This window comes from Giraffa tippelskirchi, chromosome 9 (genome assembly GCF_054371585.1).
Source record: "Giraffa tippelskirchi isolate mGirTip1 chromosome 9, T2T-mGirTip1v1.2.pri, whole genome shotgun sequence".
In the NCBI taxonomy this organism is placed as follows: domain Eukaryota; kingdom Metazoa; phylum Chordata; class Mammalia; order Artiodactyla; family Giraffidae; genus Giraffa; species Giraffa tippelskirchi.
This window is the reverse complement of record NC_137283.1, coordinates 156066137-156089655: the sequence shown is the minus strand read 5'-3', so window position 1 is coordinate 156089655 and position 23519 is coordinate 156066137. Positions and strand designations below refer to the sequence as shown.

The following is a 23519-nucleotide window of genomic DNA, read 5'->3' as shown; positions in this document are numbered from 1 at the left end:
AAGGTCCCACAGCTAACAAATGTAAAATGTATGGTGAGACTGCAATGTGGAGTTTCAGGGCACTTTTACTCATTTTCCTGGGTGGAAAGGTGGTTGGCAAGATACATGTTAGCTATTCTTAGAGAAAAGATTAAAAAGGTCGATGGATTTCATTTGATGTAATGCTGCATCAAGTTTGATCCATTTATTTTTTGGGGAAAAAGTCTCACAGTGACACATTCTAGTAACAGAACAGTGGAAATAAAGTCATTCTCAAAACTGCTGACTCTGAGGAGGGTCTTTCTCATGGAAAATCACTCAGCGCTTCACTAAGGCTCTGCCCAGGGATCTTTGTACCTCTGACCTTGGGTTCCAAGCAGGGCTGTATTATAGAGGAGCCCTGTTTGAAAGTGGCCCTTCTGCTGCTTTTGGTAATGAAACCTCCCTGGAAGGGCGCCAGCATGGGCTAGGTTTAGATTGGGTTTCCCACTCCAGCGGGGTGATGCCCCAAAGCCCCAGTGAATTTGTATTAAGCCCCCGATTATCTTTCCCCACTGAGCTCCTTTAACTGCTCTCAGCCAATCAAAGAGACATGACAAGCAAAAAAAGCCACTTGGCGGGGTTTCCACAGCCAAGAACCCGAGGCCCAAGTGAGCCCAGTTCCAGCTGATGCTGTCCGGAGGTGCCTCCGAGGCAGGCTTGCTCAGCTGTGGAGAAGGGACTGTCACTGCCGGGGGATGGCCTGAACCATCAAGCAGGACTGGCCCCAAGCGCCCTGCAGGCACTAGACAGAAAAAGAAATTTATGACCTCTGCTTTCTCCTGGTTCTGTTCTCCTGACTCTGACCCTAATCAGGAACTCATCACACAAACAGGGATAATTAGAAATAGGTGATACTGGTAGTGCGCCTGGAGAGTTCCAACTGCTGGGCTGTGAGTTTTCTGTTTGCCACACGAGACTGGGAATTAGGAGCTCAGAATTCGCTCATCGCTAATTCCGTGCAGCGGGTTAAGTCCTCTTACCAAGCTTTAACTTTCCCACCAGGGAATATTATTTTATTTCCTTGTAGAAATGTACTAGTGCATCAGGGCTAATATGTTTGTGATGTTCGCTGAGCAGCCCAGAGCAAGGGGCTACTGTGTAAACCCAGCAACCCTGTGTCTGCGGAACACATGGCTCCAGTGGTAATAAAGCAGCCTCACTCTGGAGACACCTGTCTGCTTCTGATTCCGCGTTCTGGTGGATCCCCGGTCTCTGTGCTGGAAGAGAAAACCTCTGATTCCGCGTATTGGTGGATCCCGGGTCTCTGTGCTGGAAGAGAAAGCCTCTGATTCCGCGTATTGGTGGATCCCGGGTCTCTGTGCTGGAAGAGAAAGCCTCTGATTCCGCGTACTTGTGGATCCCGGGTGTCTGTGCTGGAAGAGAAAGCCTCTGATTCCGCGTACTGGTGGATTCCGGGTCTCTGGGCTGGAAGAGAAAGCCTCTGATTCCGCGTACTGGTGGATCCCGGGTCTCTGGGCGGGAAGAGAAAGCCTCTGATTCCGCGTACTGGTGGATCCCGGGTCTCTGGGCGGGAAGAGAAAGCCTCTGATTCCGCGTACTGGTGGATCCCGGGTCTCTGGGCGGGAAGAGAAAGCCTCTGATTCCGCGTACTGGTGGATCCCGGGTCTCTGTGCTGAAAGAGAAAACCGATTGAATAGTAAGTGAACTTGGTGAGAAGAAACACCACAAACCACAAAGGTGACTGCCTCATTTCTAGCTGCCTTTGACAAGTGATTTCCTAAGATGAAGTGGATGTTCCCAGAAGTAACACGAAACCTAAGGCTCACGTGTAGAGCTTCGTGCAAACAAGGGCTGGGTGTCACTTAAAGGACATTTAAGAATAGCTTGAGTGCCTTCAGCTCTACTGTATTCAGAGTTCTCCAGAAGGACCATTCTTTTAATTTTCCTGAAAAGCAAATGGCACAGCTTTTCTTAATAATACACTCCATTACCTTTGAGTTCTTTGCAGGTGGCACTTTTTACCTTTGTATCACCTGGGTCTAGTTCAGTTCCTGGCCTGTAGTGTTTAATAAATGCCCATTGAATTAATATGCAAGCGATCACAGTTCTTCCCCTAGATAAGTGAAAACCATGTTAGTCGCTAAGTCGTGTCTGACTCTTTGTGACCTCTTGGACTGTAGCCTGCTAGGATCCTCTGTCCACGGGATTCTCCAGGCAAGAATACTGGAGTGGGTTGCCTTTCCCTTCTCCAGGGGAACTTCCCAACCCAGGGATTGAACCTGGGTCTCCTACGCTGCAGGCAGATTCTTACCATCTGAGCCACCAGGGAAGCCCCTCCCTTCATTAGATAAGCTCTTATTTATTAACCTTAATGTCTCCTCTCACAAATGACATCCTTGTTTTCTTCTACTCAATTGGACATTGAGTAGAGTGGTTCTCAGTGTAGAGGGTAGTTCTGTTATCGCTTCTCTGCCCACAGGCTTTCTTGCTCTAAAAAGCCATGTCCCAGTAGATCATTCACTTCTCTTGGCCTGGGATGATCCAGCAGGGGTAGGAGGCTCCTGGCTCCGTGCTGTCTGGGGACTTAGGTTTTTTATGGCTTGGTTCTTTTCTGTAGCTTGAAATTATGAAAATGAGAGAGACTGCGGCCAGTGTGCAGGCCATGGAGACTTAATGTCTGCAGTGGCTGTCTTGGTGCCCTGGCAAGCTGATGGATGTACCTAGAAAGTGGTCTTCAGGGAGAGGAGAGGGGACAGGCATGAGAATGGAAGGGGATGCGAGCCATGGGGGCCCCAAGAGATGGAGAGAGCGGCCTTGCTCCCAAGGATATGATGAGTCCAACTGTACACGGTCTCTTGGCTGCTGAGAGACATTTCTGTAACCTTACTGTAAGTTCTCTCCCTTGTCCTTGGTTTGCTTCAGTGAAAATCCCTCTTTGGTGAGAAGGCTCTTAGCCTATTCTGTCTCTCTTTCTAAATTGTAAACAAATACTCATCTTAGCCCCTTTCATTGTAAACCATGTAAGCTTATGTCCACTGGTGTGAATTTAAGTAGGCATTTTCTAAACTTTTCATGTGTGCTTTTTTCCTTTACTGTAGCTCTCCAGTGTTCTTCTTCCTTGTCTCTAATTGGGTATCCTGAACAGAACCTAATACCCGGGTGGTGCTAGTGGTAAAGAACCCACCTGCCAGTGCAGGAGACATAAGAGACTCAGGTTCGATCCCTGGGTCAGAAAAATCCCCCAGAGGAGGAAATGGCAACCCACTCCAGTATTCTTGCCTGGAGAATCCCGTGGACAGAGGAGTCTGGCGGGCTACAGTCCATGGAGTCAACAAAGAGTCAGACATTACTGAAGCAAATTAGCACACACACATACGAACTTTCATTTGGTTTGTATTTTTCTGGTGTATCCTTTCTCTGTTCTTATATTTCTAACCTTTCTGTAATATTATGGTTTAAGCATAACTAGTATAAAAATATATATAGCCAGATTTTGATTGTTTTTCTTGGGCAGTTACTTTATTTCTCTAAGTCTCACTGTCTTTTTTAAAAAAAATTATTTTTAATTGGAGGATAATTGCTTTACAATATTGTATTGGTTTCTGCCATACATCAGTATGAATCAGCCATGAGTATACATATGTCCCCTCCCTCTTGAGCCTCCCTCCCACCTCCCACCCCATCCCACCCCTCTAGGTTGTCACAGAACACGGGTTTGAGCTCCCTGAGTCCTAACAGTGAATTCCCACCAGCTACCTATTTTACATGTGGTAATATATATGTTTCAATGCTACTGTGTCAATTTGTCCCACCCTCTCCATCCCCTCCTGTGTCCACAAGTCTGTTCCCTAAGTCTGTGTCTCCATTGCCACCCTGCAGATGGGTTCATCAGGCACATGTCTCTAAATTCTAGGTTACATGCATGTCTTTGGTGGGATTATCTGTGAATTTCTTTGTAGCCTGAGTTTGGGATGCCCTCCTTCAGGGTAGTTTTGAGTCTTCTTCTGCCAGACACCTTAAAGATATTAGCATTTTGGAAATATTTTCATCTTAATTTCTTGGCTTGAGGGTTTCTAGACCATGTAAACCTATAAATTTAAGCCAAAAACTAGAGTGGTAAGTGGGTCCATTTTTTCTTTTTTTTTCAAATTCTCAGCATAGTCTTTTTCTAGCCAAAACTCAGGCCAATAATTAAAAACTTCCTTGATATTTCTCTGGGCCAGTGGATGAATTTCCCCCTGCCCTCTGATTCATCCTTTCATTGGGAATGTAGTCCTTTGAAATTCTTGGCTTCATTTATGGGTCTCAGTTTTAACTTTCAGTCTTGTTGGGGCTAAGTCTTGATGTCTATGCCTGTGAGATGTTATAACCCAAATCTCTTGGTTCACTTGGAGCCTCTCCTGCTTCAACATAGCTGACCTTAACTTTCTGACTTCTAATTCCTAATTCTTTACTAGCCCTTGGGGAGTTGCTTTACTTCACTGTAAATTTCAGCTATCCTTTTAACAGAATATTTGCTACGCTTCATCTGTATTTGAGAAGATTTTTTAAAGTGGAAGGTTTTCAAGTTGTTTATTCCATCTTACAGCTAGAAATAGAATTATTACCATTATTTCTCAGGTGTCAGTGTCGAACCCCTGTCTTACAGTGTCATTTAGGCTAGAGAGAAATGTCTGGTAAATAAAGTCCAAAGTCATGTTATTATCAGTCTGCTGCTGCTGCTGCTAAGTTGCTTTAGTCGTGTCTGACTCTGTGTGACCCCATAGACGGCAGCCTACCAGGCTCCCCCATCCCTGGGATTCTCCAGGCAAGAACACTGGAGTGGGTTGCCATTTCCTTCTCCAATACATGAAAGTGAAAAGTGAAAGTGAAGTTGCTCAGTCGTGTCTGACTCTTCGCGACCCCATAGACCGTAGCCTACCAGGCTCCTCCATCCATGGGATTTCCAGGCAAGAGTACTGGAGTGGGGTGCCATTGCCTTCTCCGATTATCAGTCAGTTCTGTAGAAATTACTGTGTATGAGGAGTGAACCCCCGCCCCCAATTAGTTATTTATGTATAATCTTAAGAGTGTGCTTTGGTATTCTTACTATTCTTTTTGACTGGAGATATGGAAGTGTCATGATAAAATAGTGATTTCAGTAAATCATAGTCAAGACATGCAGCCAGTGTATGGCATAAATCTTGTCTGTATTCAACATGATACAAATATATTTAAATGTCACTAGTTTTATTTTGAGATATTGTATAATTTTCCGGGGATACTTTCCTGAAGTGTGTTCCTTAGTATTCTGGTTCCTCAAGATATTTTACCAAAAGTTTCTATTGGTAAATACATTTGGAAAATCCTACATCTTATACCTCCTTTTGGTGAGGTTAAGCATGCCGTCATACTAAACTCACTGATGAGTCTTGAGGTAAAGAAACCAATTTGAAATTTTTTAACCCAATGTATTCCAAATCTGCTGGACCAAAAAAAAAAAAACCACTTTATTCGTTTAATTAACACTTTTTTAGTATTCCATTTTATAAAACTCGACTTGGGAAATGCTGTCCTATTGGGCATATGCTTTTGTAAAGATAATATTGAAATATTTACCTTAATTTCCAAAATAAGGAACATTTCATTTACTGTTATTCTACAAACATATACTTAAAACTAAATAAATATGTAAAATTAAATAGCAAAATTCCTCAAAAGAAAATACAATTTAAAAAAATCTATAAAAGTACTCAAATTTATTAAATAAATAATTTTTAAAGTGAATATCTAAATGTTCACATATTGATAGGAAAAAACATTCCAAGAATGAGTTCCATTTTTTAAAATTAAAAATAATGTTTGAGGTTTAATAGGATTGTGTTTAGAATGTTTTTATACTGCTGCTGCTGCTGCTAAGTCGCTTCAGTCGTGTCCGACTCTGTGCGACCCCATAAATGGCAGCCCGTGAGGCTCCGCCGTCCCTGGGATTCTCCAGGCAAGAACAGTGAAATGGGTTGCCATTTATACTGAGCATTATAGTATTATATTACTCAATGTAGGGGGAGATTAGCATAAAGTGGGTTTGGCTCGTATTTCCAATAATAACATCTGAACCAAGAGAGTTTGTAATGGCTGGGACCTCATTATTATTCTGTGTGACTTTTATGTAGCCCCATGGCCTGAGTTCTCTGGAAAGCATGAGAGAAAAGCTCTAGGGATGTATCTATGTTTTCATCAATCTAGATCTAATGTTGTTGTTTAGTCACTAAGTCGTGTCGGACTCTTTGTGACCCAGTGGACTGTAGCTCTCCAGGCTCCTCTGCCCATGGGATTTCCCAGGAAAGAATACTGGAGTGGGTTGCCATTTCCTTCTCCAGGGGATCTTTCCAACCTGGGGATTGAACCTGCGTCTCCTGCATTGGCAGGCGGGTTCTTACTGCTGAGCCAGCAGGGAAGCCCTACTATCATCTATCAGTTAGCACGTGGGAAGAATTGTGCTTAACATTCTGTCATCTCTTGAGTTTCAGGTGAAGCCCCAAAGGCTGAGAACAAATACTAGTTGTCATGTGCACCCACATTCTAAAATGAGGTGCTAGATGGCCTCGGTAGGACTTGCAAAGGGAGTGTGAACATACAGGTCCTGCCAGCCCTGCCCCTTGCATACCTGCTTCAGCTGCATGAGGGGAGTGGAAATTAATTGGGAGGGGTCTTGGTCAGGGTTCATTCAGAGGAGCAGAACTGCTGTGAGGGCCCTAGGGATTTCTTAAGGACTGGGTGTCATGTAGCTGTGGGAGACCCCGGTGCAGCCTCTGCTCACTTGCTCCTTATCTGCCTGTGGGCCTGGAGGTCTGTTGGACCGGAAGTTGTTGGAATGTGGATGTGGATGAGAACCAGGAGGCAATGAAAACCTCAGAATGAACTGGGACCTCCCTCCCCCCCGCCCCCTGCAAAGAAAACTCAATCCTGCCAAGCCAGTTCGTGTGCCTGGCTCCCCAACTCCAGCTCAGAGCAGGAAAAGGGGGTGACTTCTGCCTTGGAGCAGCATGCCTGCTGGGCCCAGGACGCAGAGAAGCCAACTGGGATCCCCTGGGAACCAGAGGAGCTGCACATGTGAGTGTTACCCCTCGGCAGTTAGGGAGACCACAGACCAGCGAGCTGCCTACATGCGCAGCCAGGGCTTCAGGACCCAAAAATGATGGCTTCCACTTCACTTCCACCTTCTGTGTCTCGTACAAGTTTTGTCTTGTGGCCAACACTAGCCCAGAATCATAGAGGGAGGGGAATTCTGGAAAAGACAGTTCAAGAAGCCCAAGGCTGACAGTGAGGAATTGTTTCAGGAGAAAGTCAGTGTGCTGTGTCCCCAACCTGCCACACAGGCACTTCACCACACTGCTAGCCATGTTGGGGTGGGGGGTATTAGGAGAATACAGGGCTTGACCAGTGTTGCCTGGAGCTTGGGGACGCAGGAACTGAGTGTCTGCCAAGGGAAGATTGAGGTGTGATGTGTGGTTGCCCATCACAGGCATGGGGCTGCTCGGAATAGTCTGCTAGGGTCAGGGCGTGAGAGTGCCCTGAGGGACAGAAGAGAGCTGGCACAGAGTGACTGTCAATAAATATTTGGTGAGTGAATGAAACTATTTCATTTACATATATGTAATACATGGTTTAATCAGTTATTTTCCTGCTATCCAAATTTTCCTTCTTCCTTAAAAGCAGAATCCTAATTTTACTTGTAATGGCAATGCACTCAGTAGAAAGGCCAGGTTGCTTTCCCTTGTAGTCAGATATGATCATGTGGCTAAGTGTTGACCCTATACATATTTATCATATGAGCTTCCTTGGTGGCTCAGATGGTAAAGAATCGGCCTGCGATGCGGGAGACCTGGGTTCCATCCCTGGGTTGGGAAGATCTCCCGGAGGAAGGCATGGCAACCCACTCCAGTATTCTTGCCTGGAGAATCCCCATGGACAGAGGAGTCTAGCAAGCTACAGTCTGCGGGGTCGCAAAGAGTTGGACACAGCCAAGCACAGCACAGCACATGTTTATCGTACAGAAAGTTACAAGGACACTTCCAAGAAGGCTGACTCAGCTAGAGAGAGCTGACTCAGCTAGAGAAAGTCTCTTTTAGCTTTTACACATGGACATGATGCCTGGAGGTCCAGCAGCCATTTTGGATCCTGAGATAACACTGAGTGGAAAAGTAGAACAGTATTCATTGGTTCTTCTGTACCCCTGGCTTCAGCAGTATGAATAGCATCATCCTAGCCATTTTGTTCACAATGCTTAACCCAATAAGAGAGTGGAACAACTGTGGCATTGGGGTGCTGGTATGAAAGGGGGGAGTGTTGAAGAATTCTTTGTGAAAATGATATTTTAAAAAATTGAAATACCATTGACATAACACTGAGTAAGTTTAAGGTGTGCATCATGTTGATTTAATACATTTATATAGTACAACACGATTACCGCATAAGGTTACCTAACAGCTCCATCACATAATTTTCATTTCTTCTTTGTGGTGGGAACAATTAAGATCTAGTTCCTTTAACTTTGAAGCTTATGACACAGTATTGCTGACTTTAAGGACCAGTAATTTTTGAGGGGAGGCATATGGTACACAGCCATGTCAACTGGCCTGGGTTAATTGAGGAGCAAGGTAAAAGACTAAAAAATTGCATTATGCATTCGACTTCCTGCCTCTCCAGAAAGTTAAAGGAATAATCGTAAGAGAGACTAGAATATATAGGCTGTAAAGTGTCACATGTAATCTAGGCCTTGGGCCATTGCTTCTCCCAGACCACTGACGACCTGTGTGGAAGGGACAGGGTGTTCTTAGCTCCAGTTCAGCCAGAACATGTAGTAAGTACCAAGAGATGACATCACTATTGGTGCTTACATTCACAAAAATACAGCCCTTTAAAAAAAAAAGATGAGCATTCGTCTGACTCAGCCTTTGAAGGGAAGAAGTTCAAGTTGTAGCTTTTCTCTGTGTCTTTATGTCTGTGTCTCTCAGTGTATCCTTCTCTGTATCCTTGTGTTTTGTCTCAGTTATGTATGGCTGTTTTGGCACATCTCTCTGAGTGTGAGTGTGTGTATGTGTGTGTGTATGTGTGTGAATGAGAGAGAGGGAGAGGGACACATAGAGATGGGGAAAGATGGAGAGAGAGAGGGAGCAAGAGGAGATTGTATCACTGGCTGACTTTCAACTCCTTCATTTTTCTCCCTCTCTTTCTGGCTTTTCATTTCCTTCTTGCTCTTTCTTCCCTTTGACTTGATCTCCATATCTGCCCTGTGGAAGAATTGAACCACATTGTGTTTTCCACATATTTTTGATTCCTCCCCCCAGATCCTGGGCCCTTGGTATACAAGATGTTCCTCATTTGGTCATCTGGCCTAATGGAGGAGAATGAGAGGGCATCAGTGGGCCTTCAGCAGGGCTCTGACTGGCACCCAGTTCAATGGGCTTGTCTGGTTGATGCTATTAAAATCTCATGTCCATTTAAAAAGGGCTCCTGTGGAGCTCCTCATCTGTGTTCTTGAAATGGTGTGTGGTTGCTCAGTCTCAGTTTCCAGTAGGTATCAGTGAGGTATTAGTTGTGAGAGTCTTGGGCATAGCCTCCCCCAAGGGCTTCCCTTCATCACTGAGTTCCATGGGATTTGAGGACCTGTATTAAGCATATGTGTAAGTCTCAGGGCCCAGCTTCACTCCCTGCCAAATGTTTCCACAGGTGCCCGCATCTTTAACAGAGCTGACCTCGAGGACAAGAGGGATGGGAAATAGGGAGATGTGTGCATAATTCCGGAGCTGAGAGGCGGCCGGCCCGGCTGTAATAAAGCTGTCTGTTAGGAAGTTATCTTTCATATGCAATTGCTTCCCCTAAGCTCTTAAGCACATTAACTGCACCTGTAATTATACATACCTCAGAAAATGCATAAAAGCTGCCTTCTTTGCCAGACTAAATAAAACTGCAGTCTCCTCCATATCCTCTACTGCCTACTGTACCTTAACGTTGGGGGGGAGGGAAGGAAAGAGAAATGAAGGAAAAGAGAAGAGGTAATTGCCCATTAGAGAGTTGCTCGTAAGTGAACTTTGCCTCTTGTTTCCAACATTAATTTTGCTCTGTGTGAACTGCGCTTGACACCGTTCCGAGGGCGCGAGAGTCCTGGCCACTCTTGCTGGCCTGCACAGCTACTTGCTGTCCATTTGCCTTTCAGACAGTGTGTGAGACCACAACAACAACATTTGCTGTGACTCAGGGTAGCTTTGCATCAGGGTGGAAAAGCACATATGATTTTCACTGAGAGTCTATCTTGTCTTTTCCACTGACCTACTTTCCAGCATTTGACTATTTTGCACCATTCAGTCCTAATGAGCCTAAAACCCGCGCTAAGATCTCCCTTTATGCCATAGCGATCTCCTCCTCCCCCTCTGGTAGCTCTTTCTCAGGTATTTTTGGGGGCTGGAGGGAAAAGACAAATTCCCTGAATCTGGACTCTTCAGGCGTAATCTCTCCTGGCTGGGGTTTCTCTGTCTACAGCAGGGCATAATAGCCACGGAGACAAATCTGGCCCAGTAGCCAGATACACTTCTCACATTAGCGGGAAGAAGATAATGGGTGATGACTTACCATTGCCTACTTTCAAAAACTACTTTAATGTAAACCATTCCTTGTACACTGTCAGTAGAATTAATTGGCTGGTAATCCACAGGAGACGTTCAGGTCACCTACAGTTTATTTTATGAGTCCTCCAGGATCAATTTCATGTTTGAATGACTATTCCTATCATATATTTACATACACAGTTGTCCTTTATATTCAGAGATGACGTGGTTGCCTTTTTACTCCACAGACATATTCTTTCTGGAAGAGAAAGGCAAAAGTGTTACCTGAAGCCCTTTAGGAGACTAGCAAATATTTATCCAGCAAATACGTGGAGATCAGTTGTGGAAGGAATCTAAGAGACATAAAAAGGCAGCGTGTCTGTCCTCAAGAATCTTGTAATCTTCTTGTGGGGGAGAAGTGCAGACCCACATACATACACACACACACACACACGAATGCAACAAACTGGGAGCAACTGCAGACAGCGTAATAATAAATGTAGGATGATGACCTTGGCATTGAAATCGAGTCCTGGGCTGCCAAACAGGTGTGGTGACCAGGCAAGTGGTGCGAACTTCCTGGAGGGAGGTTGAAGGTTGACCTCTCGAAGAAGACGTCGATTCTTTGTCTCCTGTTGAACTATCACAGGACCTTTCTCCAGGTGATCTGGGAAGTGGGTTGAAGGAGAACATCAGGGCACTGAGGGCATCAATTGTACGAGGAGTGTGAAGTTACTGTATGAGGAATGTGAAGTTAATTGGGCTTCTCTGGTGGCTCCGAAGGTGAAGGAATCCACCTGCAGTGTGGGAGACCTGGGTTCGATCCCTGGATTGGGAAGATCACTTGGAGAAGGGAATGACAATCCACTCCAGTATTCTTGCCTGGAGAATCCCCATGAACAGAGGAGCCTGGCAGGCTGTGGGGTCACAAAGAGTCAGACATGACTGAGCGACTAAGCCTAGAGAGGAGTGAAAAAGACCAGGAAGGCCAGAGGAGGCAGGAGTGAAGGGAGAGGAGAAGGAGGAAGGAGGCAGTGCAGGCTGGGGGATGCTGGGGGAGCGATGCGGGGTTAGGGGAGCGGCTATGCGGGGTGAAGACTTCTGGGGGGGTGGGAGAAACCGGGAAATGTGATTTTGGGGAAGTTTGCTCCTTGCATGTCATGTGAGGCTCCCTCTGGGGACTCCTTCAGAGTCATCAGTAGAAGCGCGGCTTTGCAAGGATTTTTGGAGTCCAGTTTAATGTTTCTTTGTCGTGCATGTGGCAGAGTGCCAGATTAGCCATAGAGAGAAGGGAGGGTGCTCTTGAGACCCAGCTGCATTAGAAGGAGAAGCTATTTTATTTGTATTTGAGCTGAGAAAAAAGAGAATGAAATGATGTCCTTAGTTTTGATGACATGATGGGTCTCCCATTCCACTTGGCTGTTTTGTTTGTTGTTAGGGATGCAGATGTGTTTGCAGGTCCATCACTCATTCATTCACTCACCGTGTATTTATCGAGGGCCTTCGGTGTGACAGCTCGTGTTCTGGGTACTGGCTGTACAGAGTGGAGTAGAAGAGATGAAACCCCAGGTCTCACAGAGCTCATGTTCTAGTGAAGGTTTTCAGTGTGGGAGTTGGAGGCAAGTGTTTTCCTGCTTTGGTAGATCTTGAGATCTTTCAAATACTATTTAAACCTGTCTGCTATTGACAAAGTTTAATCAGCACTCGAGCAAACAAAATCTTGTGCAGCGATTCTGAACTGTAGGTCTGCAGGTGGATGTTGATCTCTCTCTGCAGCAAAGTCATCTGAAATGCCTTTTAAAAATGTAGAAACCTGGCCTCCCACTCACAGAACCTGATTCAGAAGATCTAAGGTAGGGCCAGAGAATGTGTATTTAAAAATTTCCTAAATGATTCTTTTGTACAATAAGCTTTGATTACATGCATAATTCTGAAATCTACATTTGATAAGGGCTTCCCTGGTGGCTCAGAGATTAAAGTGTCTCCCTGCAGTGCAGGAGACCCGGGTTTGATCCCTGGGTTGGGAAGATCCGCTGGAGAAGGAAATGGCAACCCACTCCAGTATTCTTGCCTGGAGAATCCTATGGAGGGAGGAGCCTGGTAGGCTACAGTCCGCGGGGTTGCAAAGAGTCAGACATGACTGAGCTACTTCACTTTACTTTACTTCACTTTACATTTGATAAAGTTGTACCCTCATCTTGTTCTCAGGCCCAGCCCCTTCCCTCCTGAGCTACACACACACATAATACACAAACACACACATTTCTATAACCTTACATGTATAGAGTTATAGTATTGTTTTATGGGCTTATTGTTTTATATAAGGGGATCATTCTTTCCACGTGCTCAATTTCTCAGCCTCCACTTTTCGTTGTTCTCTGTTTAAGGTAATGTCCAGGTATATGAGTGGACACATGTCTTATTCTGTGTTAGAGCAGCTGGGAAGAGCTGGGGTCTTTGGGACCAGTATCTTTGCTTCTTCTGGCACTGGGACAGTGGCCCTGTGGCAGGTGGCAGCAGCTTGCCCTTGGTTGCACAGTGATGTCTGTGGTGGGGACAGCTTCACCTGATGGGCTCTCCTCCCTGACTTGGGAGGCGCTCAGCTGTATCCTCCGTCCGGCCTGCTGTGGGCCACCTCCTCCCACTTCTCAGGCTCCACACATGGCCCATCCTCTTTCAGCTCAGAGCCTCTCTACCAAAACTCCAAACTGCCCCTGATGCCTAACAGGGGAAGTTAAGGAATACAGACAACCTTTCCTAAGACAGTACCCTATTCTTTAAGGTAATTTCTTGAAGAAGAACCCCCACTGCATGTTAAAAGCCAAGGTCTTTCCCTTGGCATTCTTTTGGTGCCAAATCCTAACCATCCTCCAGGCAGACAGATGCTTCAGATGGAGTAGGCTAGGGGGAGGTATGTGTTTCCAAAGGTGGAAAGAAAAGTGCATGACTCATTTTAAAATATTGCCCGGGTTTGTCTCAGAAATATGTTGTCTAGCCATTTGTCACTGGGTCACGTGACTGACAATGAAAATGCAGCCAGAGTATTTACTGCATTCTGCACTCTTTTCAAATCAACATGTAAAGTGAAAGTTGCTCAGTTGTGTCTGACTCTTGCTACCCCATGGACTATACAGTCCATGGAATTCTCCAGGCCAGAATACTCGAGTGGGTAGCCTTTCTCTTCTCCAGGGGATCTTACCAACCCAGGGATCGAACCCAGGTCTCCTGCATTGCAGGCGGATTCTTTACCAGCTGAGCCACAAGGGACACCCTCAAATGAACATATTTGAATGTAATTCTTGGCCAAAGATTAGGAGACGCTCTCCTCTCCTAGCCAGGCCCTAAATTAATTAATCTGTTCTTTTTATAGTTTAATAAGGAAATGATTCATAAACCCCAAAGGCTGACATAAGTGAAAAATCCTTTCCAACAGTTCCCTTTACTTTCTGCTTAGGAAAATGTGGAGTAATTGTGGTGAACATACCATAAGGTGATTCCCAGTGCGTCACATCTTTGCATAATCGCCTGCCCTCAAGTGTTCTTTGAAACCGTGACTTTCTTCTGGTCTACAACATGTGGCAAAGGAGATGAGCTGTCACTCCTGTGGTTATGTTATATAGCAAAGATGGACAGGATTTTAATTAAAGTCCCAAATCAGTTGATTTTGAGTTAATAAAAAAGATTATCCTGGTGGGCCTGACTTAATCAGGAAAAAGTCCTTAAAGGAGGGTCTGGGACCCTCTCTGAGGTCAGAGACTCTTTCTCCTTCTCGCTTTGAAGAAACAAGTGCCTATGAGTTCCACAGCCTCAAGGAGACTAGTTCTGACAGCAACCTGGGGGCACTTGGAAGTAAATCTTTCGCTAGTTGATCCTCTGATGAAATGTAGCCCAGTTGACCCTTTGATTGAAATCTTGTTAGACCCTGAGCAGAGGAACCAGCTACACTTTGGTATACTCCTGACATAGAGAAATTGTGATGTAATACATGTGTGTTGTTTGAAGCCACTATGTTTGTGCTAATTTGTTAGGCAGCAATGGAAAACCAACGTAGTAATAACTAGTTGCAGCCCATCCTGGTTTCTCAGCCCTCTGTTGGTGAGGTTCCTCCCTCTTCTCTCACTCATTTCCTTCCTTTTACCCCTTCCATCTGTTATCTTTTTTCAAAAATCTGGACAGTGTCGATTTCTCTCCCTAGGATGGGGAAGAGGATACCAAGCTTGGCCAAGTTCTGTGGATGGAACCTGGTCACTGTGGTGAGATGAATTCACTTAAAGAAAAAACAGACTTTATTTTTTAGAGTAGTTTGAGGGTCACAGCAAAACTGAGCAGAAGGTACAGATTTCTCATATACTCCCTGCCTCCCCATGTGCAGAGCCTCCCCCACTATCAATATCCCCTACTTGAGCGGTGCATTTGTTACAGCTGATGAACTTACAGCGACATATCATTATCACCCCAAGTCCATGGCTTACATTAGGGTTCAGTCTTGGTGTTATTCATTCTGGGGTTTTTGTAGGTCTTGACAATCATAAAATGACGTGTATCTACCAACGTAGTATCATACAGTGTATTTCACTGCCCTAAAAATCCTCTGTACTCCTCCTGTTCATTCCTCCCTCCAACCAAACCGTGGAACCACAAATCTTGTTTATTTATTGCTGTTTCATAGTTTTGCCTTTTCCAGAATGTCATGTAGTTGAAATCATACAGTACATAGTCTTTTCAGGTTGGTTTCTTTCACTTAGTATATATGTTTAAGTTTCCTCTGTGTCTTTGTATGGCTTTAGAGTTCATTTTTTTTTAGTGGTGAATGATATTCCATTTTCTGGATGTACCACAGTTTATTTATCCATTCACTTCCCAAGAGACATTTCAGTTACTTCCAAGTTTTGGCAGTTACGAATAAAGGTGTTGGGACTTCCCTGGTGGTCCCGTGGTTAAGACTGTGCTTCCAGTGCAGGGAGCACGGGTTTGATTTCTGGTTGGGGAACTAAGATCCTCTCATGTTACATGATGTGACCAAAAAAAAAGAAATCTCAAGCAAAACAAGTAAAACAGACACACTTTGGGGTTGAATAAAGCTGTTATAAATATCTATGTGCAGGTTTTGGTGTAGGCATACATTTTAACATCATTTAGGCACATACCTAGGAGTGATATTGCTGGATCATATGATAAGAGTATGTCTAGCTTTGTTGAGAAACTGCCTAACTCCTCTGTGGTAGTGGTACCTTGTTGTTGATTTAATTTGCATTTCCCTGAAGCCATGATGTGGAGTATCTTTACCCACTTCTTTCTCTATATCTGAGATGGTCGGCAGTGATGAAAGCCATGTATGATTTTTCCTTTCACCTTTGGGGGCTCTGAGAGGCGAGCTTTCTCTGTTCTGTAGTGAAAATACTGCAAAGTAGCCAGCATGCATAAAATCTGTTACAAGAAAGCATGTTAAAAATGTGTGGCCTGTCTTCGTATTTTATTCCTGTTCTTTATTTTAATTTATAGAACTTTTCTTTGGGAAATCAGATGGTCTAGGTCTCACGACTGCGAATGAAGGAGGGACTGGGGAATGGACAAAGAAGCTCTCAGGACAAAGACTCTCTGAGGGTCTCCCACGCAAGGATGAGCTGAGGTGGCATCTTAGGAAACTGCTTTTGTTATAGGTTTTCTTTTCTGGTGGGTGTGAGGGAACAGACAGGACGTCAGGCTTTGTGTTTATCTGCCAGCCCAGTCTCTTCTTGCCCATCATCTTAGTGCCCACGGCAGAGAGCTGGGTCAAATGAGGTAACGGCTCATCCAGTTAGGATCTGAAATCAGCTCAGCTCTCCCTCTGGGCTTCAGAAACAGCCCGGACTACTGGCTCGGCTAACTGGTTAACTTGCCCTAGTTAAAGACTAGGGCAAGAAATCACATCCGTTTCCTTTACAAGTGAGATATTCTTCCTCTATTTTAAAGTTTCAAAATTTAGAAGTTACAGAGTGTCCAGAGCTCTGGCGATGGTACAATTTAGTAGGCTGCACCATTTCATAGTCTCGCCCTAAAATAACAGTGGCAAAGCCTTGCGACAAATGGTCTAACTCCCGCTCAGATGATGGCCTTGTTACTGGAGACATGAACAGTTGAGGATGGCTGGCTGGCTTTTCTCACTCTTCTCTGAGCACAAAAAGAGACTGCTTAATTGAAGGGGTCAGACTTGACAGAAATGTTCTGCAGTGGGGGCGTAGCTCACCTGTTTAGTCGTGAGGTTTTGCAGGTTGCAAGTATATCCTGTGTAAAACTCATAGATCATATACAGGCTTAGACACATGTTTTTCTTGCCTGTGAACGTATTTTTGTTTCCGAAGAGCCAGTTAAGCATGGCAGATGGAACAAATGTGTTTTGTAGCCACTTCCTCTGAAAATTGCATTAAAATGATAATAAAGGCAGAGAAACGCTTAGACTCACAGGGCAGAAAGAACCAGGGAGGACATGAGCTACAAGCAACCACATTTTGGAGGCTCTAAGTCAGATATCTCATGGTCACTGATTTTTGTGGATGTGAGCTGGCCAAGGAAGATACCCAGATGCAGGCGGAGTTGAGCCACAGACCTGAGGAAACCTCGGAAATTAGAGTTTCCAGCATCTTTCTGGAGGGACAGGTGGGGACAAAACCAGGATTGGTTGAAAGTCTTTCTCTGAAGCAGTTTGAACCTCCCATCACAACCCCTTCTCTTTTCCCACGGGGAATCCTGAGCAGGAGGTGAGAGTTCTCCGGTCTCAAGAGGCAAAGTGGAGATCTTAGACATGCTCGTGAGTGGGGCACCAGCTCAGTTGAAGGCAGAGGCCACAGTGCAAACAAGGAAGCCAGCACAATTCAGCGTACAACCGTCCTGCAGGGCTCCTCTCCCCCGGTGTGGTGGCGCCATCCAGTTAGAAGGTTCTTTCTTGGGGGCTCTGCCTCTGATGCCCATTGCCCTGATAATGGGGGTCCCAGGCTTTGGGGTCAGCTCTCATCTTAGCTGTGTGTCTGTCTCACTCTATGATATGATGGATGTTTATGAAATTTACTGTGGTGATCATTTCATGATATACATAAACCAGATCATTATGCTGTGCACCTTCAACTTACACAGTGCGTGCATGCTGAGTCACTTCAGTCGTGTCCGACTCCAACTCTCTGCGACCCCATGGACTGTAGCCCGCCAGGTTCCTCTGTCCATGGGATTCTCCAAGCAAGAATACTGGAGTGGGTTGCCATGCCTTCCTCCAGGGGATCTTCGCAACCCAGGGATCAAGCTTGCGTCTCTTGTGTCTCCTGCATTGGCAGGCAGGTTCTTTATCACTAGCGTCATTATAGCTCAATAAAACTAAAAGAAAAAAAGAAGGTGCAACCATTCTGAAAGCCATCTCTCAATTTTTAGGTCACTGTATGGAGGTGTTTTCAGTACTCATGCCAGTTATCTATTCTTTTATCTGACTCTTTAAAATTCAGTTCAATAGATAACATACTGAATAATTTAGGGGGCTTTTTCTAGCCTCCCCTTACAGCTGTGGTGACCATATTTAAAATGTTAGCCATGGGACAGAGCTGCTTAGATGATTCCTTTTTAACCAATTTCAAATCCACTTAATAGCCCTTTTAACTCCTTCCTTTCATCTCTACTCAAGTGTGCATCAGTTTTGCACCCTGGATAATTTCAAAGACGTAGGTTTGATTGGAAAACATCCATAGTGTTCCAGAACATGTCTCCCACACTGCCTGACTATAGGCGCTCTTCAAACAATCGTCTCTCACAGGCTCAATGACATCTCACTATTAGTGAATGAACATCGCTTATACCTATATCTTGAGAATGTCAATGTGAATTAAATGTGCCAAGTTTCTTAACGGCACCAACAGATTTCCTAATTAACCTATGAATACTGTCAATCTGTTAATATAGTTCTCTTGTTCTTTTAGGATGAGTTATGTTACATTTATTGACTCCAGCAATTTCAGAACTGAAGTGCTCCTAAGGGTATTCAGACTTCCTTTCAAAACTAAAGAAAATAAAAGTAGCATGAATTCAATTCACCAAAATGGTTAAAGACTTTTTGGCTTCTAGACATTTTTCCCAGGCCAGTCGGTTGAACTTCATGCATTGCCCATTCTGCAATGCATCCTGTCTACATCGCTTTCTGCCCTGACAGAATTCCTGGGGTGAGGTGGATTCCTGACGTTGGTCCGAGGAGTCTGTAAGCAGTAACTTTTGTGATCCTTAGTCCACTTTCTTGACAAACTTGCTGCAGTGTATCCTTTCTAAATGGATTTAAGTGTACAGAATTGGATTAACCATAATCCTTGCTTCATGCCATAGTCTCATCACTAATCCATGTCTGGATGTTATTAATTACTGGGATGTAATGGATACCTAAAGGTCCACCACCCGACCCCACACATGAAACACTGGTAATATCTTCGGTCTCCTTAGGTGCTTTCTTCCCGTGCTTCCCCCTACATTCCTCATAGTTCTCAAAAAAAGGGAATAGCCTTTTTCCTTCTCCTCCTCCTTCTCCTACTCCTTCTTTTTAAATCACTCATGTTCCGAGATTCATCTTTGTTGTGGCTTGTAGCTATAGTTAAATTTTCACTGCTGGGAATTATTCTACTCTAGATATAGTACAGTTTATGTATCTGTTTTCCCATCAGTGGGCACAATCTATAACTTTACCATGCCCAACTCTTGGCAAAATTGTGAAGTAAGATGGAATTTGTCTTTGATGACTTTAGTATATTTTTTCTACCCTTCTTTATCCTCTTCTCAGAAGATCATCTAGGCCTCCTGCCTGTCACATAGTGATGTGTAATAAATGCTTATTGAATGGAGATTTTAAGTGACAGAGAAGATTGAGGGCATCTCTAGTCAAATGGATGCAACTGCCCTGAGCTCTAAGCTGAAGAAGCGTCTGCAGCCTCTTCTCAGCTCAGAGGGAAGACTGCCAGGATCAGTGACCAGCGTCTGTATGGGAGGGGTCTGGAGCATGGTAGTTTGGGAGCCCCTTCTTGCCACCCCAGATTCAGTCCCTCATGGACATTTACAGCCAGTTTGGAATCATGGGCATGGGTTAAAAGCAAAAGAATAAAACTTCAATTGTAGAATATCAGGTTCCAGCTAGGAAGGTCATTTTTATGAGGGGGCAAGGGTAGTAGCTGGGCTTCGGAGATGGTGTGGTTGGCCATCAGAGTTGGAGTATTTGGGCATGGAGGTGATCTTAAGCCACACTGTCTCTCTAGGCCCATTAAGGTTGATTTTTCTTTTTTTTAAATTTTTAACTGAAGGGTAGTTGCTTTACAATGTTGGTTTCTGCCATACATCAGCATGAATCAGTCACAGCTATATATGTGCCCTTCCCTTTTGAACCTCCCTCCCACCTCCTACTCCATCCCATAAAGGCTGATTCTGATTTTTATTCTCTGTTAAATATCTGATATAAAAATGTGCATGTTTCTGAGGAAAACTGTGCAAAGTATGTCATTTTTCATCCTTATGGTTAAATGCATATTTTCTATTTGAATCTTTCACTTATAAAAATCGAATATGATGACACTTAAAATAATGTGTTTTTAAGTTGTCTAGTTGTTTAAATGTAAAGTGCTGAAAAATTAATCTGTTTTTGGCTATGGACTCAATGTCCTTTCTCTAAACTTTAAATTTTTTTTATAGATGTTTTGTTCTGGCTCAGGTTTTGATAGCAACATTGGCTTTACTGATACCAATTGCATCTGTAGCTTTGCTTGTAAATGGCATTATCATAAGATAATAGAGCTGGAAAGAAACATCAGATATCTTAATTGAGTGTTTCAGATCCATGGCCTACCTGCATAGAATCACCTAAGAAAACTGCATAAAATATAGATTCCTGGGCTCCATTCCTGGTCAAATAATAAGTTATTGGGGTAGAAGCCCAGGAATCTTCATTTTATAAATCTCCCAGGTGTTCTGATCCATGTGAACATTTAAGAAATGTTAATCAAGTCTAAATTTCACAGTATAGTGAAGATAACTGTAACCCAAGAGGTTAGTGACTTTTCTAGGGTTGAGAACTAACTGGTTTAGAGCTGGGTAGTCACTTGAGGTGAGGTTATGGCAGAAAAATTAACATATTTATTTTTCAGTTTATAGGTGGGATTTAAAATGGCTTATTCTTAAATAACCCCCAATCCCCGTAGGCTGCAAATATGCCCCAAATGCCTGTTGTTAGGTTAATAGTTTCTGTTACCCTGAGTATCCTAAAATAAGTAGATATTCGATGTTATTGGAAATCCATGAAAAAATCCTGAGATCCTCTTTAATGACTGTCTAATTATTTGGGGGGTGGGATTCTTTTGGGAACAAAGAAAATAGTCACCATTCTTACAAGATCTCTGGATCTGTTTTCCAAAGATACTTGTGCTTGCAGCATGAGAGAACAGTGATGTCTACAAACTTCCTTCTTAAAAGTTCTTCTTTGTTTATTAACAGAAGATGTTTTATGATTCAGTTGAAGAACAGGGATTAATTTCCTCTTAACTCCTATCTCTTCTCTAAGCGAAGTACAAAAGGAACTAGAACCTTCTACTCCACCCCACCTGGAACCTTGCCAGGCCAAGTCCATGGAAAGCTCCTCTGTGTCTTCCTCCTAAAACTAAGTTCAGCTGCACCAGTTGAAGTGTCCAGGACAATTTAGACATTTGAAAAAAAACTGAACAAAACTCTTATCTTTCAGCAGCGTGGGTTGACTTTTGCTTGAAACTATAATGATCAGAGAAAAAGGGAAGTGAAAATCTTTAGTCCAGGTCTTCTAATGCCTTGATTCTTTGCTGTCATTGATATAATTTATAGAGGCAAAGAACTGGATGTCAGCCCTAACTTGGGTTGTTTCTAAAACACCCAGGATAAGTATCACATTAACACTGTAGCATGAATTAATTTCATAATTTCGTAGGCACTGGTCTGACGTCCTTAAAATAGCCTGAGTGTAGGCCTGTCATCAGTTTTATATGGTGGACCATAAAGAAGGCTGAGCACTGAAGAATTGATGCTTTCGAATTGTGGTCCTGGAGAAGACTCTTGAGAGTCCCTTGGACTGCAAGGAGATCAAACCAGTCAATCCTAAAGGAAATCAACCCTGAATAGTCATTGGAAAGACTGATGCTGAAGCTGAAGCTCCAATACTTTGGCCACCTGATGCAAAGAGCTGACTCATTGGAAAAGACTCTGATGCTGGGAAAGATTGAAGGCAGGAGAAGGGGATGACAGAGGATGAGATAATTGGATGGCATCACCAACTTGATGGACATGAGTTTGAGCAAGCTCCAGGAGTTGGTGATGGACAGGAAAGCCTGGTGTGCTGTAGTTCATGGGGTTGCAAAGAGTTGAACATGACTTAGCGACTGAACAACAACAGATATGGGCTTATCATCAATTTTAGGAAAATACCATCAACATCAATCATAAAGTAAACCTGGACTGACCTATGTTGAGTTGAGTTTACCTGTATTATTATGGTCATTATTTTGATGCTATTCTTGTTCTAAAAGGAGAAAGTTCTTGGTTTCATCATTTAGGAACAAGCTCTGAATTATTCATGTAGTTTTTGTACCCTCAGATTTCAAACCTAAAATCATTTATATACTTTAATAATTTTTTTCTCAAAACTGTGTATGTCTTCTTTCATCCCTGTTGTGTGTATCAGTAGGTTGTTATTTTTTGTTCATTGGTAATATTCTGTCGGACACAACTGAAGCGACTTAGCAGCAGCAGCAGCAGCAATATTCTGTTTATGAACATGCCACAATGTTTATCAATAGTTGATAGATGTTTGTTTCTATTTTTAGTTACTTTGAGTACAGCTGCTATGAACATTTAAGTACAAGTGTTTGTGTGGTCATAAGTTTTCATTTCCATTGGGTACCAATCTAGGATTAGTATTGCTGGGTCATATGGTAAGTATATATTTAAAGACATTGCAAAATAGTTTCCAAAGTGGCCATACTATTTTGTGTTCCTGCCAGTGGTGTGAGAATTCTGGTTGCTATTTGAGATGGTTTCTGATGGAAGCATAGCAAAATGTGAGTTGCTGTTGTCAGCGGTGGTCATGGTTGGTGCCCAGTGTCTTCTCACAGTCCCTGAACAAAGTGACTGCACACTAGTCACACTTTCATGGCCACCACCAAGTCAGTTGGTGTGTCTGTTGCTCCTCTCGGACCAAGAGCTGCCTGAGGATGAGGGTCAGACCTTATTCCTCCCTGTAGTCTCAGATCCCAGCATGTCTGGCCACGGTAGGCCTTAGGATGTGCTGGTTGGGTTGAACAGCAAATATGTCTAGTAGCCAGGAGGGTGTTAGGAAGGGAGAGCTCAGGTGTGGTGTCTCCTCTCTTACCCTGGACTTCTCATCCTCTGTGATGGAAAAGCACCCATGATCACAGATTTCATGTAATCACACAGCGGCTGTGGAATGAAGTTGAAGAAGAGAGGGTTATAATGGCCATGAAGGGTTTATCAAAGGAGAGTATGAAACCCATAAAAGTCAAGCATATTGTGATCAAAACCATCTGGAGGTACCAGAGCCCTTTTTCACAGCACACCTCAATTGCCTTCTCCCCCGTGTGCCCTGCCCACTGTACATTTCCCTCCCTGGATTTGTTTGGAGGGGAGTAGAGAGTGCTGGGATGTTAGGATGCTACCTGAATTTTACCTTGGCTGGAATCAAGTAAGCCCCACTGATGTCGGCGCATTGGTAAGTCCTGTTTGTGGTGCTCTTTTCTGCAGTGTCAGTGACCTTCTCTTTAAACCATCCCCTGTCCGTTCTCTTTTCTATTTGTTGTGCTTTAGATGGTGAAAGATATTCAGTTGAATAAAGTGTGTGTGGGGTCACTCATTCTTAACAAAGTCAGTCAGCCACTGGACTCTCCTATAAAATGTTTCCATTTAGCAGACAAAGCCATGTTTTTT

General features: G+C 43.8%; 1 protein-coding gene across 2 annotated transcripts; it reads right to left on the bottom strand.

Annotated features, from left to right (window-relative positions):
- Positions 1-1006: 1006 nt before the first annotated feature.
- LOC145520476 (uncharacterized) lies at positions 1007-14489 on the bottom strand. 2 transcript variants are annotated; one of them, XM_081526949.1, is made up of 5 exons: positions 14053-14489; positions 11081-11235; positions 10594-10827; positions 9886-9968; positions 1007-1654 (listed from the first exon to the last, which is right to left on the bottom strand). In XM_081526949.1, exons 4-5 carry the CDS (start codon positions 9945-9947, stop codon positions 1030-1032), a joined length of 687 nt encoding a protein of 228 aa, XP_081383075.1. In that variant the 5' UTR covers positions 9948-9968; positions 10594-10827; positions 11081-11235; positions 14053-14489; the 3' UTR covers positions 1007-1029. The 2 variants fall into 2 exon arrangements, 1 of the variants encoding a protein (XP_081383075.1); XR_014064496.1 differs by lacking the exons at positions 1007-1654; positions 14053-14489 and adding an exon at positions 7990-9254 and having other exon boundaries at positions 9886-10827; positions 11081-11863.
- Between the last annotated feature and the right edge of the window lie 9030 nt (positions 14490-23519).